This window comes from Thunnus albacares, chromosome 17, assembly GCF_914725855.1.
Source record: "Thunnus albacares chromosome 17, fThuAlb1.1, whole genome shotgun sequence".
NCBI lineage: Eukaryota > Metazoa > Chordata > Actinopteri > Scombriformes > Scombridae > Thunnus > Thunnus albacares.
In genome coordinates, this window is record NC_058122.1 from 2730310 (window position 1) to 2755045 (window position 24736).

General features: G+C 39.4%; 1 protein-coding gene across 1 annotated transcript; it reads left to right on the plus strand.

Annotated features, from left to right (window-relative positions):
* The first annotated feature begins 60 nt into the window (after window positions 1-60).
* LOC122966846 (TANK-binding kinase 1-binding protein 1-like) lies at window positions 61-23620 on the plus strand. Its single transcript, XM_044331196.1, has 13 exons — window positions 61-665; window positions 12023-12263; window positions 12415-12546; window positions 14273-14377; window positions 14576-14726; window positions 15319-15512; window positions 17298-17359; window positions 17470-17576; window positions 18231-18421; window positions 18532-18810; window positions 20566-20646; window positions 20728-20955; window positions 22250-23620. Exons 2-13 carry the CDS (start codon window positions 12030-12032, stop codon window positions 22376-22378), a joined length of 1893 nt encoding a protein of 630 aa, XP_044187131.1. The 5' UTR covers window positions 61-665; window positions 12023-12029; the 3' UTR covers window positions 22379-23620.
* Window positions 23621-24736: the final 1116 nt, after the last annotated feature.

Genomic DNA, 24736 nt, shown 5'->3' on the forward strand with positions numbered 1-24736 from the left:
GCTTACTCAGCAAATTTCTTTTTTTTTATTCAACTAAAGCAACAATTGTTATGCAGAGGATAGAGGAACTGAATGAAAAGCTTTAGCTACAATTTAAAAATTTTACAATAAAATTTTTACAAAAAATGAAAGTCAGGCATCAACGAATTCATCCTGTGGGATGATAATGATACACAAATAAGCAGGAAGGGCTGAGTGACTTAATAGTGATAATTGGAGGAAATCTAGGTGTTAAGATGTTACAGTGCTGTTACAGTGTAACCCACTTCCCTGTGTGAATCTGAAAATACATATTTGCTTTGCGATATATGTATATTCTGAGGAAAAAATACATGTACCAATACAATACAATGCAGTATTTATTTTGACACATATCTGAGTGTATGAGAATATACAATATGTGCTCCTCATTAAAACAAAGGTTTTATAAAATAGAAAATAAAACTAATGTGAGCTGCTTTTCCTCCATCTACTCTGTCACCCTCCCCTTCTCGTTATATGGTAAAAAGGGGGAGGGGGGAGGTACACACACACATACACACACACACACACACACACACACACACACACACACGGCAGCATCCTCTGCTGATGTCAGACTCCAGTCATGTCGACCCTCCTCAGCAACATTAACACCATCATCTTCATGGCTTTTCTACAGACACGTAAGTAAACAGACTCGACCGTCGTATGTGTCATTTCTCCAACTTCTCATATCATATCTGCCGCTGAAATCTGTCTGCATCTATCGTGATCTCTGCTGAAAGCCTCGTTTACCGGTGAAAATAACATTTCAGTGTTTCTTAACGGGTCAGGCTGGGATGTTTTGGTTGCGCAGCGGTGGATGCTGTCGGGGGAAGAAAGCCCAGCAGTGACGCTGACATATAAATGAGAACAATGCGAGACAAACATCACCTACAGGAGCATTTAAGTGAGAATGTGAAATAGGAAAAATGTCACCAAGCTCCGCAAAGGTTGATAGAAACTCTCTTCAGTCCCACAGATGCGCTATGCGGCGCTACATGCATATTAAAGGTGCAATTTGTACCTTTGCTTTCAGTGTCATTCTGATTATCTGCGGTCTGTACTATAACAGCCTACAGACGGGAACATCTTCATTGAGAGGCGAGGTTTTAATGAAGCTGATACAGAGCATGGATGCACGTGCTGCATTCAGGTGTTGTCAGTTTTCTGGAACACATCTAGGCAATGTGGAGATGGTGGGATTTTTGCAAGCGATCATCTGCCTGAAGTTTACCGTTATGCTACGAGATGAGAGGAACCTTCATTTGACGCACATGCCTTCTGTTAGAGGAAGCATGCGTTTCAGTAATTAGGCTACTGATGTATATAGGCTGTCCCCAATTTGTGCCTCTCATATATCATCATTACATCTGAGTCACAGAGCGAAGCATCTAAAAAATAAATACATTTAAATAAATATGTTTTAAAAGACCCAGAAGGTGTTTAACAAAATTTACCGCTGTTCTGAATGTTTATTCAGAATCTTCACCACCTGGATGAAAAAAAATATTTAGTTTGCTGCATGATATAAAAAGATAGTTAGCCTGTTTCCCAAGTTGCGCCTCTTTTCCCTGATGCGAACAAAGGATATGTATTCTTGCTCAATTTATGCATAACATGAACCAAGATCAAAAACTGTATGATCAATTAAATTGTTATACACTAACATTTTCATACAAAATGCATTTTCATATTTTTCTTTAATATGAATACTCTGTGTTTTACCAAAGGAGACATAATTTCAAACAAAGAAACATAGTCACAACTTGAGAAACAGGTTAAAAATCTTAATTATTGGTGCAACATCCTGACTCATCCTGATGGTTAGAAGAGTGAGGATTCTGGAAATACCCTCTGAACAGCAGTAAGGGTTGTTAAATGCTCTTCTGGGTTTTTACTTATTTCTTGGAACATCAGATGTTTGTAACTCTGCTCTGTGTGTTATAATGATTTATAATGTAAATTATACAGAAAAAGGGGATAAATAAAGCAGAAAAATATTAAAAGTACAATTCTTTTTGAAGAGTAGTCTGTCTTTGACTATTTATCGATGGCTAGAGGACATCTTTCTTGCTCTTTCTTTGTATCATTACAGTACTATCATATAATGCTCTGTGTGGTGTATAATATCATTTACTGCTTTACTATTTTCTTAAATAGAATTGATTTTTGTTCATATTGGTAGTTGTTTACCTTATATTGGTTGCTAGCAATCAAAGTTTACCACTTTTTTATTTACCATCACATCACTGCCTGTCACCCAAGGCTGGATTATTAATCAGGCAAAGAGGACAACAGCCTTAAAGCTCCAGCTCAATGTGTGTCAGTAGACATGGCAGTTTGTGGCCTTCTGACTGTGTGTGAATCTGTTTGGGAATATGCTCCTCTAAATCAGAATATCAACTTAAATGAAAAAAATGGTGATTATTATCTTACCTTGTGAAGCTCCATGTCAAAATATTGTTGTAAGAGGTTAAAACTTGTAGTATGAAGAACAACTTTATTTTGAGACCAGCACATTTTAGCTTGTGGCCTTCATCATGGTCATCCAGGCCACAAGCCAAAGATTCAGTCATTTAAACATGTTAATGCCAAAAGCAGCATGGAAACACCTCTAAAACTGGATTTAATATTAAACTCTATAGTTAATGACATAGACAAGCAGTGGAGTACTCATAAAATAAATATGTTTTAAAAAAGTATTGCCAGCCTGAATCACATACGATTTTAATTAAAAAGTGCATTAGCCTGTACACATGGACCCTAAATATGCTTTCTTCATCCCCATCTGCTTTGTGCCTCCTGTCTCTCCAGCAGTGACCTGGTCTGCCTCCTCTCGGCCCACATCAGTGTTTAGTGTGATTAGTTGGGAGTCAGATGAATGACTTTGTGCAGTGACCTACTAGCCATGCTGCTCATGCATTTGTGAACAGGACGCATTAGCACACACACAACCCATATGCACACAAACACACACAGGTCGATTAATGGGCTGTCTGTTAGTCATTGGCATTTCAGACTGTCTCTCATCGCTGGGAAACAAACGATCAATTCAGCTGACCAAGCCAGTTCTAAAAGTGTGTGTGTGTGTGTGTGTACACTGTGTGTTGGATGAGGTCAAACTTTTATTTAAAACCATTCTTAAATGATCCACAATTGAGCTGGTGTAAACTCACCGTTGTCCCAAATTTCTAGCTGTGCTGGAGGTCTATATCTGAGTGAGCAGCTATTTAGTTTCTGTTGTTTGGCAATGCTGAACATAGGGGCAATATACTGAGCATTTCATCCCTGATCCATGTGACTGATTCACTTTGTGCTGAGATCAGCATTGGGCAAGTTACTTGAAAAATGTAATCATGTACACATTGCATATTATGCTTTTAAAAAGTAATTGCATTACTTTACTAATTACTCAACAGAAAAAATATTAATTACATGGCTCGTTATTTTATTTTTGTTACGTCAAAGGTGCCCTTTAAACGACCGTCTCCATGCCCACATTACATCTTATAATAATAATAATAAAAATAATAATAATAATAATAATAATTAGGCTATACATTTTATTTATAGAGCGCTTTTCAATATACTCAAAGACATGTAACACATCTTCTGTGTTAAACAAGTCTACCATCTGGAGCTATACTGACCATCAACAACTAGCTTAGCATTAGCCCCAGTGACATGAAGTTCTGTTCTGTCAGTGAAGCAGCATTGTTCTCACAGTCTCCAACTCTGAACTAAACCAGCTGAGCCCTTAATGTAGCCTTACCAGCGGCTAATGCTAGCAAGCCAGCTAAGAAGACACAACATGCAAGTAAGACAACTTTGGTAGCGGCTAACTACGTCCCCACACTTCCAGCCCTTGCATCAAGCTAGCACATACTGGACTGTTCTGTCCAACCAAAGCACATCATTGTACAGCTTCAATATATAGGCTTAAACACTTCTAAAACCACAGCATCCCATTTTTATATTTAAATTTGTGTAAATAAACAGTAAATTCAACATCTTTGGAGTTGTTGGAATGGATAGTTGTGTTACTTTTCACTTTTTTTGCTTCCATTCTGTGTGCTAAGCTAGGCTAAACACACTCTAGAAATATGTCAGAGGTGAGAGGTGAAATTTATATAAATTCTTTCATCGCACTGGATAAGATAAACAAATGATTTATAGTGTAAAAGCACAGAGGCCCATGCCTTGTTTTTTAGTGGTGTATGTTTGTAAAATACACTGTCCTACCAATTGAAAATCCTGTCATCATATCAGTAAACTAGGCTATTGTTGTTCTCTTAACTAATGCAAAATGGAGAAAATTAGTGAGTCGTGAAATCAAATGGAAGCATTTTGGATTTGATACCATAGAAATGAAAAATTGTGGATAACAGTAAGGCTCTTTGCTGACATAAAATGCAGCCTTACAGTTACATTAGCCTGTCACTTAGCAACACAGCAGAGGCACCACAAAGTCACAAAACAATGTCAATCTACAATGTAGTTTAGGATATGGCTACATGGATGGCATTCAAATGAATTCAAACAAATTTCATCTGAGTTCAAACTTAATTTCTTGAAAAAGTGACAACTCTAGTGTCAGAATATCAGATTCAGCCTATTCTGTTGCATGAAACATCAAGCAAAGATTGGGTTCAGGTTTGGCAATGAGAAATTTTGCTCTTTCCTTTCGCTGACTATGTCAATTGTCAATTTGGTTGAAATAAAGCAAAACATATTAAGTAGCTTTGAATTTTGGTTTGGACTAGGTTTCTCAAATTCAGCATTACCAGTCAGGTCAAGACAGGTCTTAAAGACGAGCATTCGAGTCTTAGTTTGAGGCCCTTGAAATCAGAATTAAATGTCTCAGCTCTCAGCTTTACTGTTCAATTCTCTGTCAGATGACTATAAGAATCATAATAGATGTCTAAAAGAACTGAACATCTTTTGGCTTTCTCTTTTCCCTCAAAATCAGTCTCCATTACTCATGGTTTTATAGAGGCTGACTGAAACTCATTTGGCCTCACCTGTTATTTCTCCTCGCTACACTTTCCTCTCCATCAGAAAAACTAAAACTAGCTGAAGGTGGGTGGTCTGCTCAGTCATTCCCTGGTACAGCAGCTGGATAAAGTCCAATAAGGCCAAGAGTTGCAGGGAGCTTTGCTTTACATGTGCTTGGCTGTAACAGCAGTGCTGTTTGTTTCAGATGGTAGAAGAGGATAAAGGGGTTTGAGAGTATGTTTTAAGTTGGTATTTGTGTGTATGCGTGTGGGAGGAAAGGGCAGAAGATGACCCACAACACTACAAAGTGTGTACCCAAGACCTGACTACAAAGGCGTAAAGTGAATAAGGAAAAATCTGTCCTATTTGGCAAAAATTCTTAGAGTGATGTAGTTTTGGTCCCTCTAGGAAGAGCAGTGAAAGCATTCTGTTAGATACCTGTATCTTAACATATAGAAACTTAGACAGCCCAACCTACTGTATACTGGATTTATTTTTGGGACTGTTTTTACATAAATAACGGTCCCTTAATTTAAAAAAAAAGATATGTATTGAGCAGGATAAGGTTGTCAGTGCTCTCTGGTGGACAAACGTCATTTAATGGTGACACAAACTGTTTCTAAATTGCCCTCAACATATCTTTGGGATTTCAGTACTGCATTTTTTATTACTATAATAAGCTTACATTGGCCAGTAATATCATCCATGCAAATGTATTGCAAGTGGTGAGGACTACATGAATACATGAAAACTTCATAACTTTTGATGTTGTGGACAAATGCCTTGCTCTACACGTGACTCATGAAAATAAAAATGGACCAAAACTTTCATTTGAAAACAATAACAGTTTGTTTAGAAGTTATATTTTATTTAAGGGGTTTGTTAGTATTTTTCATATTCACATTCCCTGTCACAGTGACAGTGACCTATTTTATTGCACTTTTTTGATGTGTGCATAAAACAAATGTTGAGTGGGAAAAAAGAAAAAAAAAGCTGCCACATGATACTCTTCTGATCAGAAGAGACACATTCATTAGTTAAACGAAGACTATGCAACTTTTTCTTGAACAGTTCCACTGTGGCCACAAGTGACAATTTCATGATGATGCCAAATGCTAAGTTGTAGTTTAACACTAGCACAAGCAGAAAAGAATCCTAACATCAGAGAATGTCTCAGAAATGTCAGTTACACAACAATATCTATTTAAAGTTTGCTAACATTAACTTAGTTTTTCCTTGTTTCAAAGGTCACACGCTTACAAATGCAACAAGTCCTCCAAACGAGCAAATAAATTGTTTTACCATTTGACTCCAGAACAATACATAATTGCATTTTCTAATCTGGCACTTCTGTTGGCAGTAATCAGCAGGACAATATCATTTGTCTGTGCTTTCCACATCACTGTTAAAAAATAAGGATGTTTCATTACATGGCAATGCTGTGGTTAAGGTCTGGTTAGGTTTAGGCACAAAAACCACTCGGTTAGGTTCAGGGAAAGATCATGGTCTGGGTTAAAATGATCACTTAGTTGATTAAAGTTAATACTTTCTTAAAGTTAGGAAACAAATATCCTGTGGCCAAGTTCTCTGTTGGTTAATGCCTCTACCACCCCTCCTCCTCTGAATGAGGTATATTGTCAACTTTTATATACATCATCTGAACTGCACCACTGCTCCAGGTCATAATTACTACGGCCGCTGCATGGCATCTGTCACTCAGACGTAACTATACATTGTTTTTGGCAACTGACATTATAAGCTATTGTTCTTTTTCTTGGGCGGACAGTTTCTACAAAAGCCACCTTAGGTGGGAAGCAGTAAAGAAATAATGTCCCAGACTTTCCAATCTAGTCTTATGATTCTAAAACTGACTTACTGACTGTTAACTCACCAGGACAATGCAACACATTAACTACACTCTACACTTCACTAGAGTTGGACCCAATCCTGAAGCTTTCGCAGTGGCACCAACCCACCCTGAAACCTGATAGTTTGTTGGGATCCATCTGGTGTTGTAGAACTCACCTAAAATGTACACAACATTTGGATGGAAAATTACCATTTTAGACACTTCTTGGTCATTCAGGCATTTGCAATGCTTGAATCAGATAGTTCAGATACACTTCAAATGTTTCTAAAGGATTTGTAGGGAAATGAATACAGTCAGTGTCCTCACAATAAAAACGTGTGTGTGTTATATGTAGAGAAGGTCACATGACTCTAGTTACAAAACGGAACATTATCTTCATTTTTATTACTTCTCTCACCCATTCTCTCTTTCTCTCTTCCTCACTCTTTCTCTCTCCATGTCATATTCTGTCAGCCTCAGTTGTTCTGATTTCCTCTCTCATCCATCCGTGTCTCTGTCACCCTCATTTTAAGCCTCCGTCTCCCTCTGTCTCTCTCTGCTCTGTAGCTGACTGCTCATTGTGTGTGTGTGTGTGTGTGTGTGTGTGTGTGTGTGTGTGTGTGTGTGTGTGTGTGAGTGAGTGTGTGCATACACCCCCACCCCTACACACACACACACACACACACACACTGAAGTAGCCTTCAGCTGTGCTCACAGATATGGTGCCATGTCCTCAAGGACTCTTTCTCTCTCCTGCTCTCTCCTTTTTTCATCCTTGCTTTGCTTTTATCATGATTGAGCAGCTTTCTTTCTTTCTTTGTTTCTTTGTTTCTTTTTTTCTTTCTTTCTTTCTTCCATCATCTGTTTAATTCAATTAATTTAAGCGTGCCTTCTGTCGTCTGAAATAAAGCCCTTGATGCTGAGAAATATGTTTCTTTTTCCCATGAAGGTCAAAACCTTGTCTTCTTTACTATTACTGGTTTGTAGTGGTGTTGGATTAGAAGATTAAATGCTGTGTCAATGGTCAGTTGAAGCTTGTAGTCTTAATGGCAAAGAGGTCAAAGACCACTTCACATAACAAATGCTATATATTTAATGGATATGGCTGCAACCTACTAACAAAATAGATCACAAGATGAAATGTGCTAGTGCCTGGTGGCATACCATGAGAATAACTGGTGCACACAAATAAGCAATTTGTGCTCTTAAATTAATTTCCTGACTTAGTGTGGACTTGGTATGTGGTCTCAAATAACTTAACTTGTGCACACAAACAAGTAATTTTATACATTATATTTGATATCCCTCAACAATAACATTATGTTCTGTTAATTTTTCCATACAAACTATTAATTCAGGAGAATAAATTTAAAAGAGCACAAATTCATTTGTTTACCCATGACACCATATAGGTTTGGCTTTCACTGAAAGACTTGTCTTTAAATGTACAATATGTAATTTCTGCTGCTTGGGGTCTCAATCAAAACAATAACAAAAGACAGAAAGTAGCATGGGATCATGGGAGTTGTTGTCTTTATTGTTAAACAACCAGCTTCTCTGGGATAGGATTACTTCAGTGTTCATCGTTCAGGATGTTTTTACCGGGAGCTGCATTATCTGAGGTCTCCTCCTCCCCAGAACAAAGAGACCACCGATTAAAACAGGTAAAAACACTTAATAAAGCAGTTTCACATAAAAAATCAGTGTTTCTCCAACGCTGTTCGGTGAGCACAGGATGTCCAGTAGAGGCTGCTAGCAGAGCTGCTGATAACGTTTGCTCAGCTTGTTTCTCTGATAACTTAAGATCCAGGCATTCAGCAGGTTTTTACTGGGAGCTGAATTATCTATAGAGGTCTCCTCCTCTCCAAAACAAACGTGGCTACATGGGATTTAAAACCGGTAAACTGTGGTCATTTGGTATTTGACTCTTAAAATACAGCAGTGTTTGGCTCCTCTTCATGTTTTATAATATGTTTCCTTTAATGACGTATTTTCTATGTTGAATTTCTTAATATTGAAATGAAAATCTAATGACATAAAACCCTGGTGGTTGACTATGACTATGATGACTATGACTATGTGGTCAGCATGGATCCTGCACACTCTATGATGAGAGCCCGTCCCACTGAGTTTTGTGTTTGACCGCAGGGGGTTGTGGGTAACGCAGACCGTTAGTCCATTAATAAATGAAACAACCATGTGATGAAGACATATGGCCATGCTCTGATCTGCCCTTGGCTGGCACTGTGTGTGTGCTCTTGCAAAAAAAAAAAAAAAAAAAAGTCAATAAAGCTGAGTGAATTGAGTTGGAAATTGAGAGGGAGATATGGAGGAAGAGTCGGATAGATAGACGATAGACACACGCAGTGTGTGGGTTGAATGTGTGTGTGTGAGAGACAGAGTCTGTGGGCTGTGTGAGTGGGAGTTATCTGCAGAGAATGCTTTGACCTCTCTCCCTCTCTGCTACTGCAGCTGTTTTCATGCTCTGCATTCACACTCACACACACACGCACACACACATATACACACACACACACACACACACACACACACACACAAACTGAACAAAGGAATACTAGCATATTGGTGAAGGAGAGAGAGGGAACTGTTTCACTTCAAATGATCAAAATTGTATCAATTTTATGATTCTATTCTACAATACTGTGCTCTTCTGTTTAAACAACTCACTGGCCTCAGAACTGAAACTGGCCTTCGGGTGCAGCACTGTGGCAGCCTGCTGCTCCTTAACAGTCAGGATGTGTCAAATGTACAGAGCAGCCACTAAGACTAATGTATTATAACTTCACCATGTCCTCCAACCTAAATGACAAAACACGTTGTGTCATAACAATCCTATTTTCAGGGCTTTGTTGGGGGGGGATGCATGTTTTCATTTATTTGCATCAAGTCCTCCTAATTAAATAACAGTTGTTTGTCTGTGCATTCCAGAGTGACACATAGAAGCATTTTTACAGTATCAGCAGGGTGACATCATTTTTCTGTGCCTTCCACAATTGTTACAACACAGTGTTGAAAAATAAATATGTTGTATGATTTGACAACAAAGTGGTTAAAGGTTTGGTTAGGCACAAAGAACAACTGACTAGGTTAGGATAGAGAAAGACCATTGTGTTACGATAAGATTGTAGCGTCATTGTCAACCCAAGAGGAACTTCGTTGTAATGGGTTAGGTGATGATTGTGGTCATGGTTTTAAAAAAAAACAATGTTGACTCATGGTTTGAAGCAGGATCCACCCTGATCTCCCCCCTGTGTGGACTTTGTTGCTCATCAATAATGTCCTGATTTCCTCTTTTGCTCCTGTCATAATTACTGTGGCCTCTAGAGAGTGCTGACACTTCACTTCTTCTGTTTAAATGTGACATGAGATCAATACTGCCTGCCATATGTTAAATTGCATACTGTAGTATGGGGATTTCTGCATGACTATCTGCTGTTGTAAATGAATAGAGGCATGGCTGTAGTGAATTTTGTGTAAGATGTTCATGTATGAAATGTTAATGTGCCGCAGAGCTGCACGCTCCATCCTGCTCTCCCAACACTGCTGCTCAGATCTCCTCCGGCTCAGGATCTGAAGGCTGGTTTTTTTTCTGCAGATAAATGCAGCTTTAATCTTACATAGTCAGACCTTTGTCCCATTAACATAGACCTAGACTTTTGTTTCCTGCTTGCTGCCATCTTGTCACTTGTTTAGAGCTAGAAAATCGGAATTTGGGCAAAGGAGTAGAGTTCAGGCTGCACCAATAGCAGATCCACAGTTGAGAGCTGTCAATCATGCCACAACAGTAACTTTCAAAGTTGTTACCCAAAAGTGAAATGTTAAGGCCCTACTGCTTGTGGAAACAAATCTATTATTGTTGCAATTTTACAGAAAAGTTATAAATTATACTGCATTTCATGAAACATCTCTACCGCCATTATCCTCTGTCACGGTACTTGCACTCACTGCCAAACAGCATCTCTCTCATCTCTTTGATTTGTATTATTTTGCTGCGCAGATATGAAACAAGAATATAAACAATATTTACTGAATGAGGGGTCTTGCTCTCTCAAACCAGCTGGACACAGGATATCCCTGCGATTTTGTGTGTCAAAGTTCAATCAGATTGAATTCTGCATCAAGTGAAAGAAGTGGATCAATTTGCAACTGGAAGCGAATGTGTCTCATCCTGTTCCACATAGACTTGAATGAGAAGCCAAAACCAATCTGACTGCTCCATAAGGCCAGTTTCTGCAGGCTCTCCTCTCTCCACTTCCAACCAGCCAGCATGATGTGGTCTGCACTTTTGTAATATATTGTAAATAACATCATGCAAGTACCGATATAATACCAATGCACCCGTACTGCTGTGTTATAGTGATTGTGGCAGCCACATTTGTGTTCAGGCATTAAAATGCATTGAGATGAATATTTCACATTTGTTAATTTCTTGGATTTCCTAAAGATAAGGCTGTTGTTATATTTTTCTTGTTAACAAATCCAACCTGTCATGAGCCCCATGTCATCAAACCTGCTGACCATACTGGAAGTCTGGAGCTCTTGGAAAAGCTCATTCATTTCTGGACACACATTGACTGGTCATTTAAGGAGACTTATGAATATGAATATGATACAGTGATGCCTCGCTAACATAGAAGCATTAGTCCAAGCTTACTGATCCTGTCTACTGCAGGTTTAGTTTTAGAAATTAGATGCCGATGTTTACCGCATAACCATGGCAACCGCCAGTGAGAGGCAGGGGGCAGGAGAGAGGAAGTAGTTTGTGACAGCAGATGGGAAACCAAACCTTTGGCTGGCGGGCTCAGTGGGCTCCTGGCTGCAGTTTGAAAACACGCACACACACACACACACACACACACACACACACACACACACACACACACACACACACACACACACACACATGCACTCTCTGGCTGTCACCTCTGCCAGAACATGGAGCTTGGCAGATTTATTGTCATTATTGCCCCTGCTGTGTGAGGTGGAGAGTGCAAAGTGACACGCTGAGCTGACACGGCTCATCTTTCTGTCTTTCTTTCTGTCTGTCTGCCATAAGTCCATTCTGTGTTTTCTTCACTACATTTCCCAGAGATCAACTTCAACTCTTTTCGTATTCCTTCCCCTCTCCTACAGGTAACTGATGATGGATCTGTTTGGCAGAGGAGAGCTTGGGCTGCTGGGAGGTGGAGAGGGGCTGAGAGATGATGTGGGCGTATCTGGGATCAGCTGGTCGGCCAATCGGCTGCCAGATGACATGTACCCAGCGTCAGGATTGGCCCTGGCTGCCGCCTATCATGACATCAAGACCCGGCTGGCCAGTCTGGAGAGGGAGAACAGCAGCATCAAAAGGAAACTCAAACACTATGAGTTTAAGGTGGAGAGCAGCACAGCACACACACACACACACACACACACACACACACACACACACACACACACACACACACACACACAGAAGGCTTGAATGCATTATTTCCTAGAAAGTTAATCTCTCCTCTCCTCTCCTCTCCTCTCCTCTCCTCCAGTTTCCTATGATCAGTAAATTTGGAGAGGAGAGGACACTGTGTTGTTCCTGTGAGCCCATCATCAAGGATACCAGTGTTATCCAATCAGAGACCACCAACCTACAACAAAGGATCAACTCTCTCACTCAGGAGGTACCAGTAGTAGTAGTAGGAGTTGTGCAATTTATATTAATACTATAAGTTTAGTGAGAGAATCTCAACAGAGATAAAATAGAATCTGCAAGTTCTGTTCACTCCATTCCTTCCTCCCTATAGACAATAAGTATGTTTCCATCGATCAGTTTTATTTTTTGCACATTTTCAATTTACGCATAAAAAAAACTTTGGCTAAAGTGGAAAAGTTGGTGCATTGATAAATGCGAAATGTGATACAGCGCAGTGGAAACAGACTTAGTGAATAAATGATGACATACATGAAGCATTGAAGCTTGAGTGACTTAAATGCTACTTCACTTCAAGTACATCATCATTTATCATCATCATCAGACATCATCATCTGATGTTTTTGTTTCCTCCGTGACTTAAATGTCACTCAAGCTTCCATCTGTTTGGGGCAATGAGGAGGCTGTAATGTTCCTCAAATTCATACATGAAACAAACAGAAATGTCGTATTTCCATCATGTTTTCCACATGGTTTTTCTCTGTTTGAGCTTTGACTGCTAGTCTTTTAATGATATCATCTTGTTGTGTCCTCTTCTGCAATGGTTGACTGGCACCGACCGGAGAATAAACGCCACCAACTGTTTATCTGGTGCACCAACTCCTAATATTCACATAACAGTTATGGATATTGTGGAAATAAGTTTAAAATTTGCTCTAAATTTGGATGGAAACTTGATTAATGACTTTTATGTGTACTTGTATGTAATACAGTTTAGTACTTAATCTGTACACCACCTAAGTGCTGTTGAGAATTTTATCGGCTACTATTTTTGATTTAATAAGTAACCACAATAAAATAAGGGGTAAACAAAGTTTTATTTCCTAATCATTTTTAGTTTAATACTCGTCTACTCTCTTTCCTGTGCACTCTCTGTAGCTCTCTCTTTCTCTCACTCATTTTTTAGACATTCCTGTCTGTGGCAGGATGGAAAAATAAGCACCTGAAGCACCTTTAGTGTACAGCTTTCTTCTAGTCATTCTTTTGTCTACATCAGCTGGTCAACAACCACCAAACAAACTGATGAATGACAGCGTGCAAAAGAAATCAACAACAATGAACGTTGCACTACCTACCTATCATGCCTAATCTACCACACTGAAATCTGTTGGACCTCATTTAGCCTAGGTTAGCCTACATAGCCAACCTGTTAGCAAGCTTTAGCCCTTGTTTCAGTCAAGCACAAATGTGCAGGTAATTATGATTAGCAGATCATTAAGAATCATTTCACACATATTGGGTCATATTTTTGTAGTTTTGTTCATCATTTCTACTGGTTATCACCAGTCACTTCTGACATCTGGAAACATGGCTACAACAAAGTCTGAATGGGCAAGAAAGCAGTCGTAAACAAAACAAGTTTGCCTAAGGTCAAAGTTGAAACAGGAAGTTAGTTTGTAATCTGTGATGGATGTTTAGTTTCAGTTAACGGACAGTTTAGGGAATAATTTTACAATTCGCCTTTGATTTGGCTAACTTGGGGGTTTGTTCCCAACATGTCTGATTTTTGGTGATTCTTGACCTGTCTGACTTCTTTTTAGGAATGTTGGTGCATTCCCAGTTTAATTATCTTAAGTACAATGTTATCATTACTGACAGAAATGATGGCCAAAACCACAGCTATAAACCCCAAGTTGGATTAATCAGAATTATCCTTCAAAGGCAAGTCTAAGATTACTCCTGTCTCTCTGTCTCAGCTCCAGAAGAGTAAGGAGAGAGAGGAGAGGTTGGAGGAAGTCATCCAGGCCTATGAGAAGATTCACTTGGAGAAAAGCAATGTCCAGAGAGATCTAGACAAGATGGTAAACATGTTCACACACACACACACACACACACACACACACACACACACACACACACACATACACACACACACACACACACACACACACACACACACACACACACACACACACACACATAAATATTTCCTTATAATAAAATATTATGTCAATAATATTTTGTGTGTTTTTGTGTGTGTGTGTGTGTGTGTGTGTCAGACCACTCTAGCGGAGCAGCATGTGGAGCAGATTTGCAGTCTGGAGACTGCTCTCAGACACAGAGAAACTTCCCTTCAGAAACTCAGCGCTCAACTCCGCAGCAAAGACACACATCAGCCTCAACTCCACACTAGCCTGGATGTACCCAGAGGTGAGTTCTGTTTGATCAGTGGGGGACACAGTCAGATCATGGTAGTATTAGCAAGAGCAGCTTGCCTGGATCTCTGGAGTCTCTGGAGTTTCTGGTTGTCCAGAAACTGATCATGTCCAAGAATCACCATAAAACGGTGATATGACATTTTTGCACTTTGAGTTTTTGTACAGATTTAACAAACAAAATACATTGTATTAGTGAGCTTTAGAGGTGCTGGTGGATAGATTTTCTCACCTTTGGACAGAGCCAGGTTAACTTTTCCAGCTTGTTTCCAGTCTTTGTCTAAGCTAAGTTAGCCAGCTGCTGGCATTAGCTTTATATTTAGCATACAGACATAAGAGTGTATCAATCTTCTCCTCTAACTTTCAGCAAGAAAGCAAATAAGTGTATTATATTTCATTACAGTTTTGGACTGATATACCAAAACAAAAAAATGCCAAATACCAAATAAACACCCAAACCCAACATGACTGAAAACCACAACATCTAAAAAAGACAGTGCTGATGATTTAGGAATTGAAGTTTTAGATCATTGTGGAGCAGTGCTGTGTAATTCAGACTGAAGCTGTTGTCTGTGTGGTGTTGTCAGAGGGGCGCGGGCCGACCTTGCAGAGCTCCCGCAGTCTAGACGCCCTGTCAGATCTGAAGCTGCAGCGACTGGAGGCCGAGCTGGAGGGGGCGCGACACCAGGCCGAGGGAGCATGTCAGAGAGAGAAGGAGCTGAGAGCCGAGCTTCAGAGGCTGCAGCAGGAAGTAGCCCAGCTACAAGAAGCACAGAGACAGGTAGGCTGGATGATTGCGTGTGGTAGGCCTCCAGACTCTGGCCATTTTGGCACATTTGACAGACATTCACACATTCAGTGTGACTAGAATTATAAGTAGCCACATCAGTGGTCCTTGTAAATGCAGTTTTTTACTGGTAATGGGAACAATGGAATGGGGCATAAGATGATACCAGGAATTAGTCATGATGGGAATGCAGTGAATTAAATAAACAAACACAATGAAATTGACTGGAATTTAGGAATTAACTACACATTTAGGTGACAGCAATAGCATATATTTCAAATTTAGGCCAATGAATAAATTGAAAAATGAATAGAGGAAAATAACTTCACCAACCTATTCATTAACACATAATGTCTCTCTCAGGTTTTTGCAAATGTGTTTGTGACAGTTGCCATTGTTGTTTGTCACAGTTAGGGTTCCATCATTATAATGCAGTTGTGATCATGGACTGACAACTGTTGAAGGTGATGTAGTTAAAAGGATACATGTGGTGAAATTTTATATTTTTCTAATTTTCAAAAAAAAAAAAAAAAAAAAAAAAAGGGAAATGACCAAAACTGACAATACTCACTAGAACACCAAATGTGTATTAATCAGCTTTTGAAAATAGTCCCCAACAAATGCACTATTTCCTCCTGTTTGAGTAATATTTGCTAAAAACTACAGTGACCAGCTGTTTTGGGAAATTTTAGGAAATTGAGATTATGTATTGTATTTGTGACCCATTTTTAAAGATTTACACCTTCAAAAACCAAGGGGTGCCACAGACATCATGTTTCTTCAATTGTTTAGTCTTTGTATGATGAACGATCAGTAACTCTGAAAATCCCAAAATGTATGATGATTTTGACTTGTAGTAGTTTCACCTTTTTTCATATTAGTGAATCACATGACTCCTGAGATCTGCCACCACTCCCGTATTATTAACTTTTTGTGACTGTGTGCTACGTCTTTCATTTGGTTTAACTATCAAACCCTTTCATTTGATATGGTTATTGTCAAGTTATGTCAATAATCTGTAAGCTCTCTGTTTACACGTTACTATGGATGCTATGTCCTGTAGCCTCTTCACTATGTTTTCCTCTTAAAAAAAAAAAGACAGGTGGTTAGAGACCATCACAATCAACTGGGTGAATTTTCCTTAGACACAGATTCATATAAATTGGATTAAATTTAATGTTCACTGTGGTAATCTACAAAAGTTTCACCACTCTGCAAACTGAGAATTCTGAAATTAATGGATATCAATGTCTAACAATCTGAAAATATTTGTTGAGCATAAAATTTCATTATTGAACTTGGTAGTAGTACTTTGACTTATTAATTTGAATGTTTCAGCTCCTGTTTATAGACAAATCTACAACCTGCTGATACTGAGGAAAGTCTGTTAGGGCCCAGACTATAAATTTAATGTGTTTCCCATTGACCAACAATCATACATATCTTAGAAAATTTTCCAAACCATGTTTTTAGCTTAACAGAAAATAAACTTCACCAAAGATTCACTTACTAGCTTTTGCCAGAGCTTTCAATCACATCTCATGGTCTCCACCAGTGAATGGTTGCTCAGTTGTCATGGAGATGGATCATCAGTTGATTAATGGTCAATGGACTAAAACATGTAGAGGTTTTATAACTGTTCTGTGTTATGCATGCATAAAATCCCTTCAAATACAGTAGTTTCTGTACCAGAAAGATAATCTAAGCTTGACCATATGAAGAAATGCAAATCAATAAAAATGTCTGTGATAAGTAACCACAGCTCTCTGTCAGTCACAGGAGTTGGCCCCACACTGTGAGCACTGTGATGTAGAATGGATAAAGAAAGCCGGGGACGAACAGTAAGTCTTATTCCAAAGAGGAGAACATTTGGATACCAGTCTATTGTTTGTCAGCTTGTCATTTATGTATATATATCTATTTATTCAGTCACTCTCTCTGTGTGTTGCAGGGTGAACCTAGCATTAGCCTACACTGAACTAACTGAGGAGTTGGGTCGTGTTCGCAGCCTGGCTGTGAAGCAGGTTGACCTTCTGCGGCATGTCTCACAGGAGCCAGGTAGGTCACTTGACTGGGACGTTAGAGAGACTTTCCTTCAAACATGGTGAAAATCTAGCAGTTCAAAAATCCAGAAAAATGGCCTGGGCTTCACTAACAAAGTGTTTGTGTCTATTATTACATACATCCATTTATTATACTTACAGTTTTACCATAGAATTCCAAGGTGTAGCTTATTAACTTACAGAGAGAACACAACAAAACTGTCTTCCATCAGCCTGTTACAATTATTTGAAGGTGCTGCAAGCAGTAATAATCAGTAATGTTTACCAGGAACAAAGACAGTGAGATGTGGGCTGAGCCCTAGATTTTTGCTAGCTTTTGAAACTCCTTTTGGGACTTTAGAGGAAGTAGAAAAGAATGCCAGTGAAAAGTGATGTTAAGAGCTACTTTCCCTTGAAAGCAGTCCCCAATCATTGGTCAATTGGAAAGACACAGACAGACTGAAACATGACTGAGCAGTGCATTCAAGTGGCCAGTGTTCCCAAGTAATAAGTAATTGATATGTTTTGCTGAGGAATGTCTTAATTCCCAATTGATGATGTTTACACGTTACAAGAGGTGTCCCATATCCCATAAGATATGTATGATTGTATTGGGACAACTCTTTTCCAGTCCATGAATTGCTGATTCTTCTTTTTCTGCCCTCTCCAGTCTCTCGTCCTCCCCTGGCTCCTCAGCGTCTCTCCCCCACCTCCCCCCAGCGCCCTTCCCTCTCCCCCGACAGGCTCCTCCCCACCCCCTCTCCTCCACTGTCCCCAAGCGATGGCCCCGCCTCTTACTCCCATCAGCTAACCAGCAGCCGCCTACGAGCAAAGTTCCAAGGTCGCCGTAGTTACTCAGAGGTGAGATCATTTTTTTTGGGTCATTTTGCAGTGAAACTTTGGGATTACTACATAGAGAAGTTTGGAGATACAGTCCTTGAAGTATTTTGACCTCCTCCTCCTTTCCTCAGGTGTCTGACCCGTCAGCCATCCACAGGCCCCCGGTTCGCCTGATGAGGGACCCAGTATCCACCCTCCCCAAGCCCAGGCCCCTCCTGGGGGAGACGCAGGGTTATGGCCAAACCAAATCCCAGCTCCGTACCTCCTTGGTGGGCCTGGTCAGACCAGCGTCAGCTCACGGAGCTGGAGGAGAGAGAGGAGGAAATGGAGGAGAGCGAGGAGGAGGCAGCAGTCTGAGCAGCAGTCCTCATCATTGTGCTCTGGACCTGGGCTTCCCCCTGGCTGCTGAGGTGCTGAGAGCTTTCACTTGCTTTTATTAAGTTAGCAACATTCCCTTTATTAACAAGCTTATACACCCACATAGTTACTTGCTGCTTCTATTGTAGGTAACCATAGAAAATGATTTGAAATATGTTCTCATAGTCAATTAGATGATACATACCGACGGGTGACAAATTAAAGGAAAAACCAACATAGAATGTCTTAGTAAGGTGTTGGGCCACCATATGCCACCACAACAGCTTCAGTGTGCCTTGGTATTGATTCTACAAGTCTCTGAATTCCACTGGAGGGATGAACACCATTCTTCAAAAAGATATTCCCTCTCCCTGGTAGTAGAGAGCGATGTCTAATGTGTCAGTCCAAAATCTCCTGTAGGTGTTTAGTTGGGTTAAGATCTGGTAACTGTGAAGGCCATAGCATATGATTCACATCATTTTCATACTCATCAAATCATTCAGTGACCCTTTGTGCCCTGTGAATTGGGGCATTGTCATCCTGGAAGGGACCACTCCCATCAGGATAGAAATGATTCATCATAGGATAAAGGTGATGACTCAGAACAACTTTGCATTGATTTGCAGTGACCCTTCTCTTTAAGGGGACAAGTGGACCCAAACCATGCCAGCAAAATGCCCCCCACAGCATAACAGAGCCACCAGATCCCCTCACTGTAGGGGTCAAGCATTCTGATTTTAATACTTTCTCACAGGCAGGACAATATCATGGACAAAAATAATGAAATAACAAAGCCAAATCATAGGAAAACTTATGTCACTAGTAAGTGGAGCTCCACTGCTAAAAGCTACTGATTCAGTTAGTGACAATGGTTATTCAGTTCAGTCCATTCAGTTGAAGATTCAGTGTTAATTATTGGTTTGTACATGTAAGATAATGTGGGTCAGACTGTCAAGCGACCACTTGCTGAAGTATTTCACGGTGAAATATTTCAACATCTACTGGATGAATTGGCCTACAATTTTGTGCATGGTCCCCAGTGGATGTATCATAATGACTTAGATTATCCCCTAACTTATACTCAAGCACCACTAGTTGACATTTTGGTCTAGAGTAAAACGTCTGTACTGAAATGAAATTCAGTAAAGACGTTGATGTTCCCTAAGAGTTGAGTTGTAAAAACGCTTATGATCCTTCAACTTTTTTTGCATTTTTCTTTCATTTCATAGACAGTAGAGTACAGACAGGAAATGCGGGACAGACACGCAACAAAATCCCCCAACTCACTTGTCCAAAACTTTGATGTATGACCAAACGTTACCTGCTGAACAGCAGCATGTTAGCATTGTCATTGTGAGCATGCTATGCTGTTAGCATTTAGCTTAGCTGTGCCTAAGTTTGTTAGCGTGGTTGTAGACTCTAATCTCCTATACTTTCAACAAATGAAATGTTTGGTTGGCATTTAAAACAGGATAGACATTTCTAGTTTTGGCATAAATTAGCACGTAGTTCAACCATAAATTTCTCTAAGTAGGGTAAAAATAGTGAGGGAGCTATACTGAAGTTTGAATGACACCAAAGTTCACTTTCAGCAGCTGTCCTATAATTACCTAATAAGTTTTAAAATTGCTATACTTTCTCATAATTAAATACTCCACTATCACTTCTGCTAACTGCTAAGTCATGTTATATTTCCTGAAAGATAGAGATATACATTTTGGAGGGGATTAGACAATCAAAGACTATTCTTTCATCACATAAACATCAATTATTTTCGGAGTAATCATCATGTCCCTCCTCTTATCCAGGTGCATCACTTCTGTCGCCTTGATGACCCCCCTGAGCCTACCCCACTAGTGACCCCGCCACAGTCCTCTGATGATGAAGAGGTGATGACAATGAAAGTGATGTGTGTGACTCTTGTTGTGTCTTTAAAGCAGTGTTATTCACTTTGAAGATGTCTTTTACAGGATGTATGTACATATCTATCACCGGCTGCCAGCCCACCTCAGACACTTGGTGCAACTGGGATTGGCTCATCGTCGCCTAGGGAACAGCCCCTCCACCCCTCTTTCCCATCTCCGAGGAAACAGCCCCACCATCCCTCTTTCTCGGCCCCAGAGGGCCCTGCCACCCTCTCCTGCCATCTGCCTCCCTACATGAACACTGAGCACGCTCAGTCATGGCCCTCCATTAATGTGAGTAGTTAAAAGTGTTGAGGATTACATAAAGTGGTTAATAGATTCCTTGCATTCCCTGTGGGGAAACTAGGTCATTGCAGCAGCAAAAAGAGGATTCATAAAAAAAGGGAAGGGAGATGAAATACAAAACATTGTTTTATATAATACAGGACCAAAAAGGTACTCATTTCAGGATAAGGAGGGTGTACAGCATACTAGCATTAGAACTTAATGAGGCAGAGAAAAACAAATCATTTGTAAATAAAAATAGGAATATAAAAATGTAAAATATGAAATTACATACTTTATGAAGAACGACATTTGGGGAGTTTGAAGGTAATTAGTTTGATTTAGCAAGTTACTTGCTAAATCAAGTTGCATTAATACATTTTTTGGTCACCTGGGGGCAGCAGGACAAGCTATAGACACAACACTGACATATCATGTTATCAAGTTGTTATGCACAACATGTTAGCAAACAATTGCCCAGGTTAAGGCAGACACAGAGAAACATTAGCATTTATTTGGAGATGTGTTTCTGGTGACTCACTAATGAATATAAAGATGGATTTATATTTGACGCTACAGATTACAGCAGTAACAGCAGTTACAGCAGTCCCAGTATAGCATCTACAGTGCCAAATTTCATTTGTTGGTAGCAACGCTGCAACACTAGATGGATGTATCATACATAATCATGTTGTATCATGCTTTAAAGTAAATTTTTGAGCATTGGTTCCATAGCCATGCTGTAACCCTTTACAACCCTATAAATCCAGCTGAAGTCCAATATTAACTCTCCTTTTAGCTCTGGTTTGGTCTCCACCAGCTGATGAGGGCAATATCTTTATCTTTAGCTATTAAATGCTTCATTATGCTCACCAGCTAGATGCTTACTTTGTCAGCTGTTTGGTGCTGGGCATAGTGTACAGTGGGCTTTTTCACTGAAAAAACAGGTTTATAAGAGCAAAGTTTGCACTTTGTAAAATAAGAACAATGAGCTAAAAGAGGCTAAGAGGCTCCGTAGAGCTGATGAGAACTGCAGAGTTGGTGAATTCTCTGCAGATTTGTTACCGCAAGCGACACCTTTTATATTAGACAAAATCATATGCCATAAAAATCTTGATTAATACAGCTTTAAGAAAAAATCAGTGTTGTTATACTTTATATTTATCAGTTTTATTTGAACAGACAACCTCTGAGAGACACAAACACACCCACAGCCTCTGTGGTAGTCTGGGCACAAACTTAGTTTAGATTCTTGCTGTACTTTGGGGTTCAGTAGTTGAAAGCTGTCTTCATCTGTCTGTAGTTATGGATGGAGTCAGAAGAGAGTGCTGTTCGTAGCTGTCCTCTGTGTCAGCTGACCTTCCCAACCGGTTACCCTGACGACGCCCTCATCAAACACATTGACTCCCACTTGGAGAACAGCAAGATCTGACCTTTCTATCAAGCATTTTACACCCATTCCAACCAGAGGTGGGGATTCTACTCATCTTGATTGTTTTCTTGTTTTTTGTGGTTTGATGAGCCTGCATGCTCCTTTCAGTGCTGCCTATGGAACATGTCCAGTACAACCGCAGTCCTCTGGTACAGGGGTTACATGCCTTGGTCAAGAGGCACTTCCTTATGCCCTTCTATACAGACTGTGGAAACCAGCAACCTTCCAGTTACAGTACACCTCTGTTTTTCTACTCTTCAGGCTCAAGCGTTCATCATTTAATTTCTAGGTTGTAAATCTTTCCAAATCACTTTTGTTCATCAAGGACATGCATACATCGCATAATATCTCTCACAAAGCACCATATCAACAATTCAATAAGAGTGGCTTTTATCAAATGCTGTTTTTCTCTTTTCACGACCCAACTCGACTAACGACCATTTGTATATAGACCTGAGTGCTGCAGAACTAGCAGATGTAGAAAAGACAATAGCGCTGTATCACTCAGGTACACTGAAGCTCCACTGGTAACGTAATATACTGTATATACTGGTGTGAGACGAGCACTGGAGACAGAGGACGTACCGGAAACATCCGGCACATGCAGTGTCAGAGGCACCTGTTGTTTTCATGTCCCCTGTGTGCCTCAAACCACCTGGATGTCACTGCTATCATGTTTTTGTGGAGGATCAACATTTCTGAACCTGCAATGAATGCTGGTCAAATAATTTAGAGGTCAAAAATCGTCTGCACAAATAATTTTAGTGAATAAGTACAAAAAAAAATATGTAGTCTAGAAGTCTTTCCAAGAATGAGAGACAGGTGGAGGGAACAAACCATGGAATTGCTTTAAGGACACAGCAAACAAGTCAGGACATTGATGACAGTAAATGGGGCCAATCTACTGGCAACTGAAGTTCCAAAGCAAACTGTATGTAAACTCTGAAGTGTGAAATGCTCCAAAGGTACCAATGTGATTTAAAAAAGCACCTACTGCCATCTCCTGGTGTGGTAATGAAAGTGCCTTGGTTAAACCAAAACCTTTTACTCATCATCTCAGAATTAAGACTTAACATCTCATAATTATGGCAAAGTTCCTCAGAATTATGAGTGTCCCATCATTTTTGATTATTAGTCTGATTTTTTTCTTGTTTTTTCCTATTATTGTGTGATAGTATCTCTAATTGTGAGAAATGTTAAGACTGAAGATCTCATAGTTTATGATGTATCTCATAATTATGACTTAGTACCTCTAAATATATGATAATATCTCATAATTATGATATAGTATATTATAATAAACCAATATTATTAAACAATTTTTCCTAATTAATATTAGTCCAGATTGTTTTATTATTTGTTCCTTAATAATTATAACTTCCCTTTTATATAAATATATGTATATTACAACTACAGATTTTATCACATAATAATGAGAAACTTTATGCTTTTTTAATCTATGACATGCCATTTATGAAATATTATCTCATAAGTTATGAAAAACAATAATAGAATAATAATAAATAATTCTGGACAAACAATGAATAATCAATATGTAGTATCTCATAATAATAACTTAGACCTATAATTTATAATGTATCTCATAATAAGAATATTTCTCATAATTCTAACATACTCTATGACTATGATCATCTAACTTGTATGGATCCATATGAAATGTGTAATGAATGACACTATTAGGCATAAGCAAGACATGTTTTATTAACTTGTTTCACATTTCATTTTTACACTTGCAATAATCCACACTTATGGGTTTAAATACTTTGCTTTGGGTTAAACGCAGCTCCACAGAGTTCCCCATCGTACTGAAAAAACAATAAAAGGTGAAGATGAGCCACCTGCAGTGACGCCAGAGAAACCTGTCAACATGGCTTCACTTATCACTTCCATTGCATCTGGACTACTGCACTGAATAGACTCATCTACAGAAACTATGGACTGAAATTTAAAGAGACTGAAAATGATTTTCTGACTCATAGCTGTTTTAGTGTTTCAAGGATGAAAGCCAAACTAATGAAGCAAAAAATGAGAGAATCTGATGTTACAGAAACAAAAATCATCTGAATAAGAACTACACAGTGAGTCATTCCTGGGACAGCAGAGATCTTACACATTTGGCTGCAAGTCACTCATGTTCAGGTGGATTTACGGTGTGATGAGCAGCAGGTCGAGGGTTCACTGCCTTGCTCAGTGACATTTCACCAGAACACTCGGCTCTGGGTGGACACACACTGCCTGTTAAATTCTCACGGATTCACCGAGTTCTTCTTCTTGGGATCATAAAACCAACAGAAAGTCCAAATCAATCTAGCATTTTAAGATGTAAGATGTGTGTCC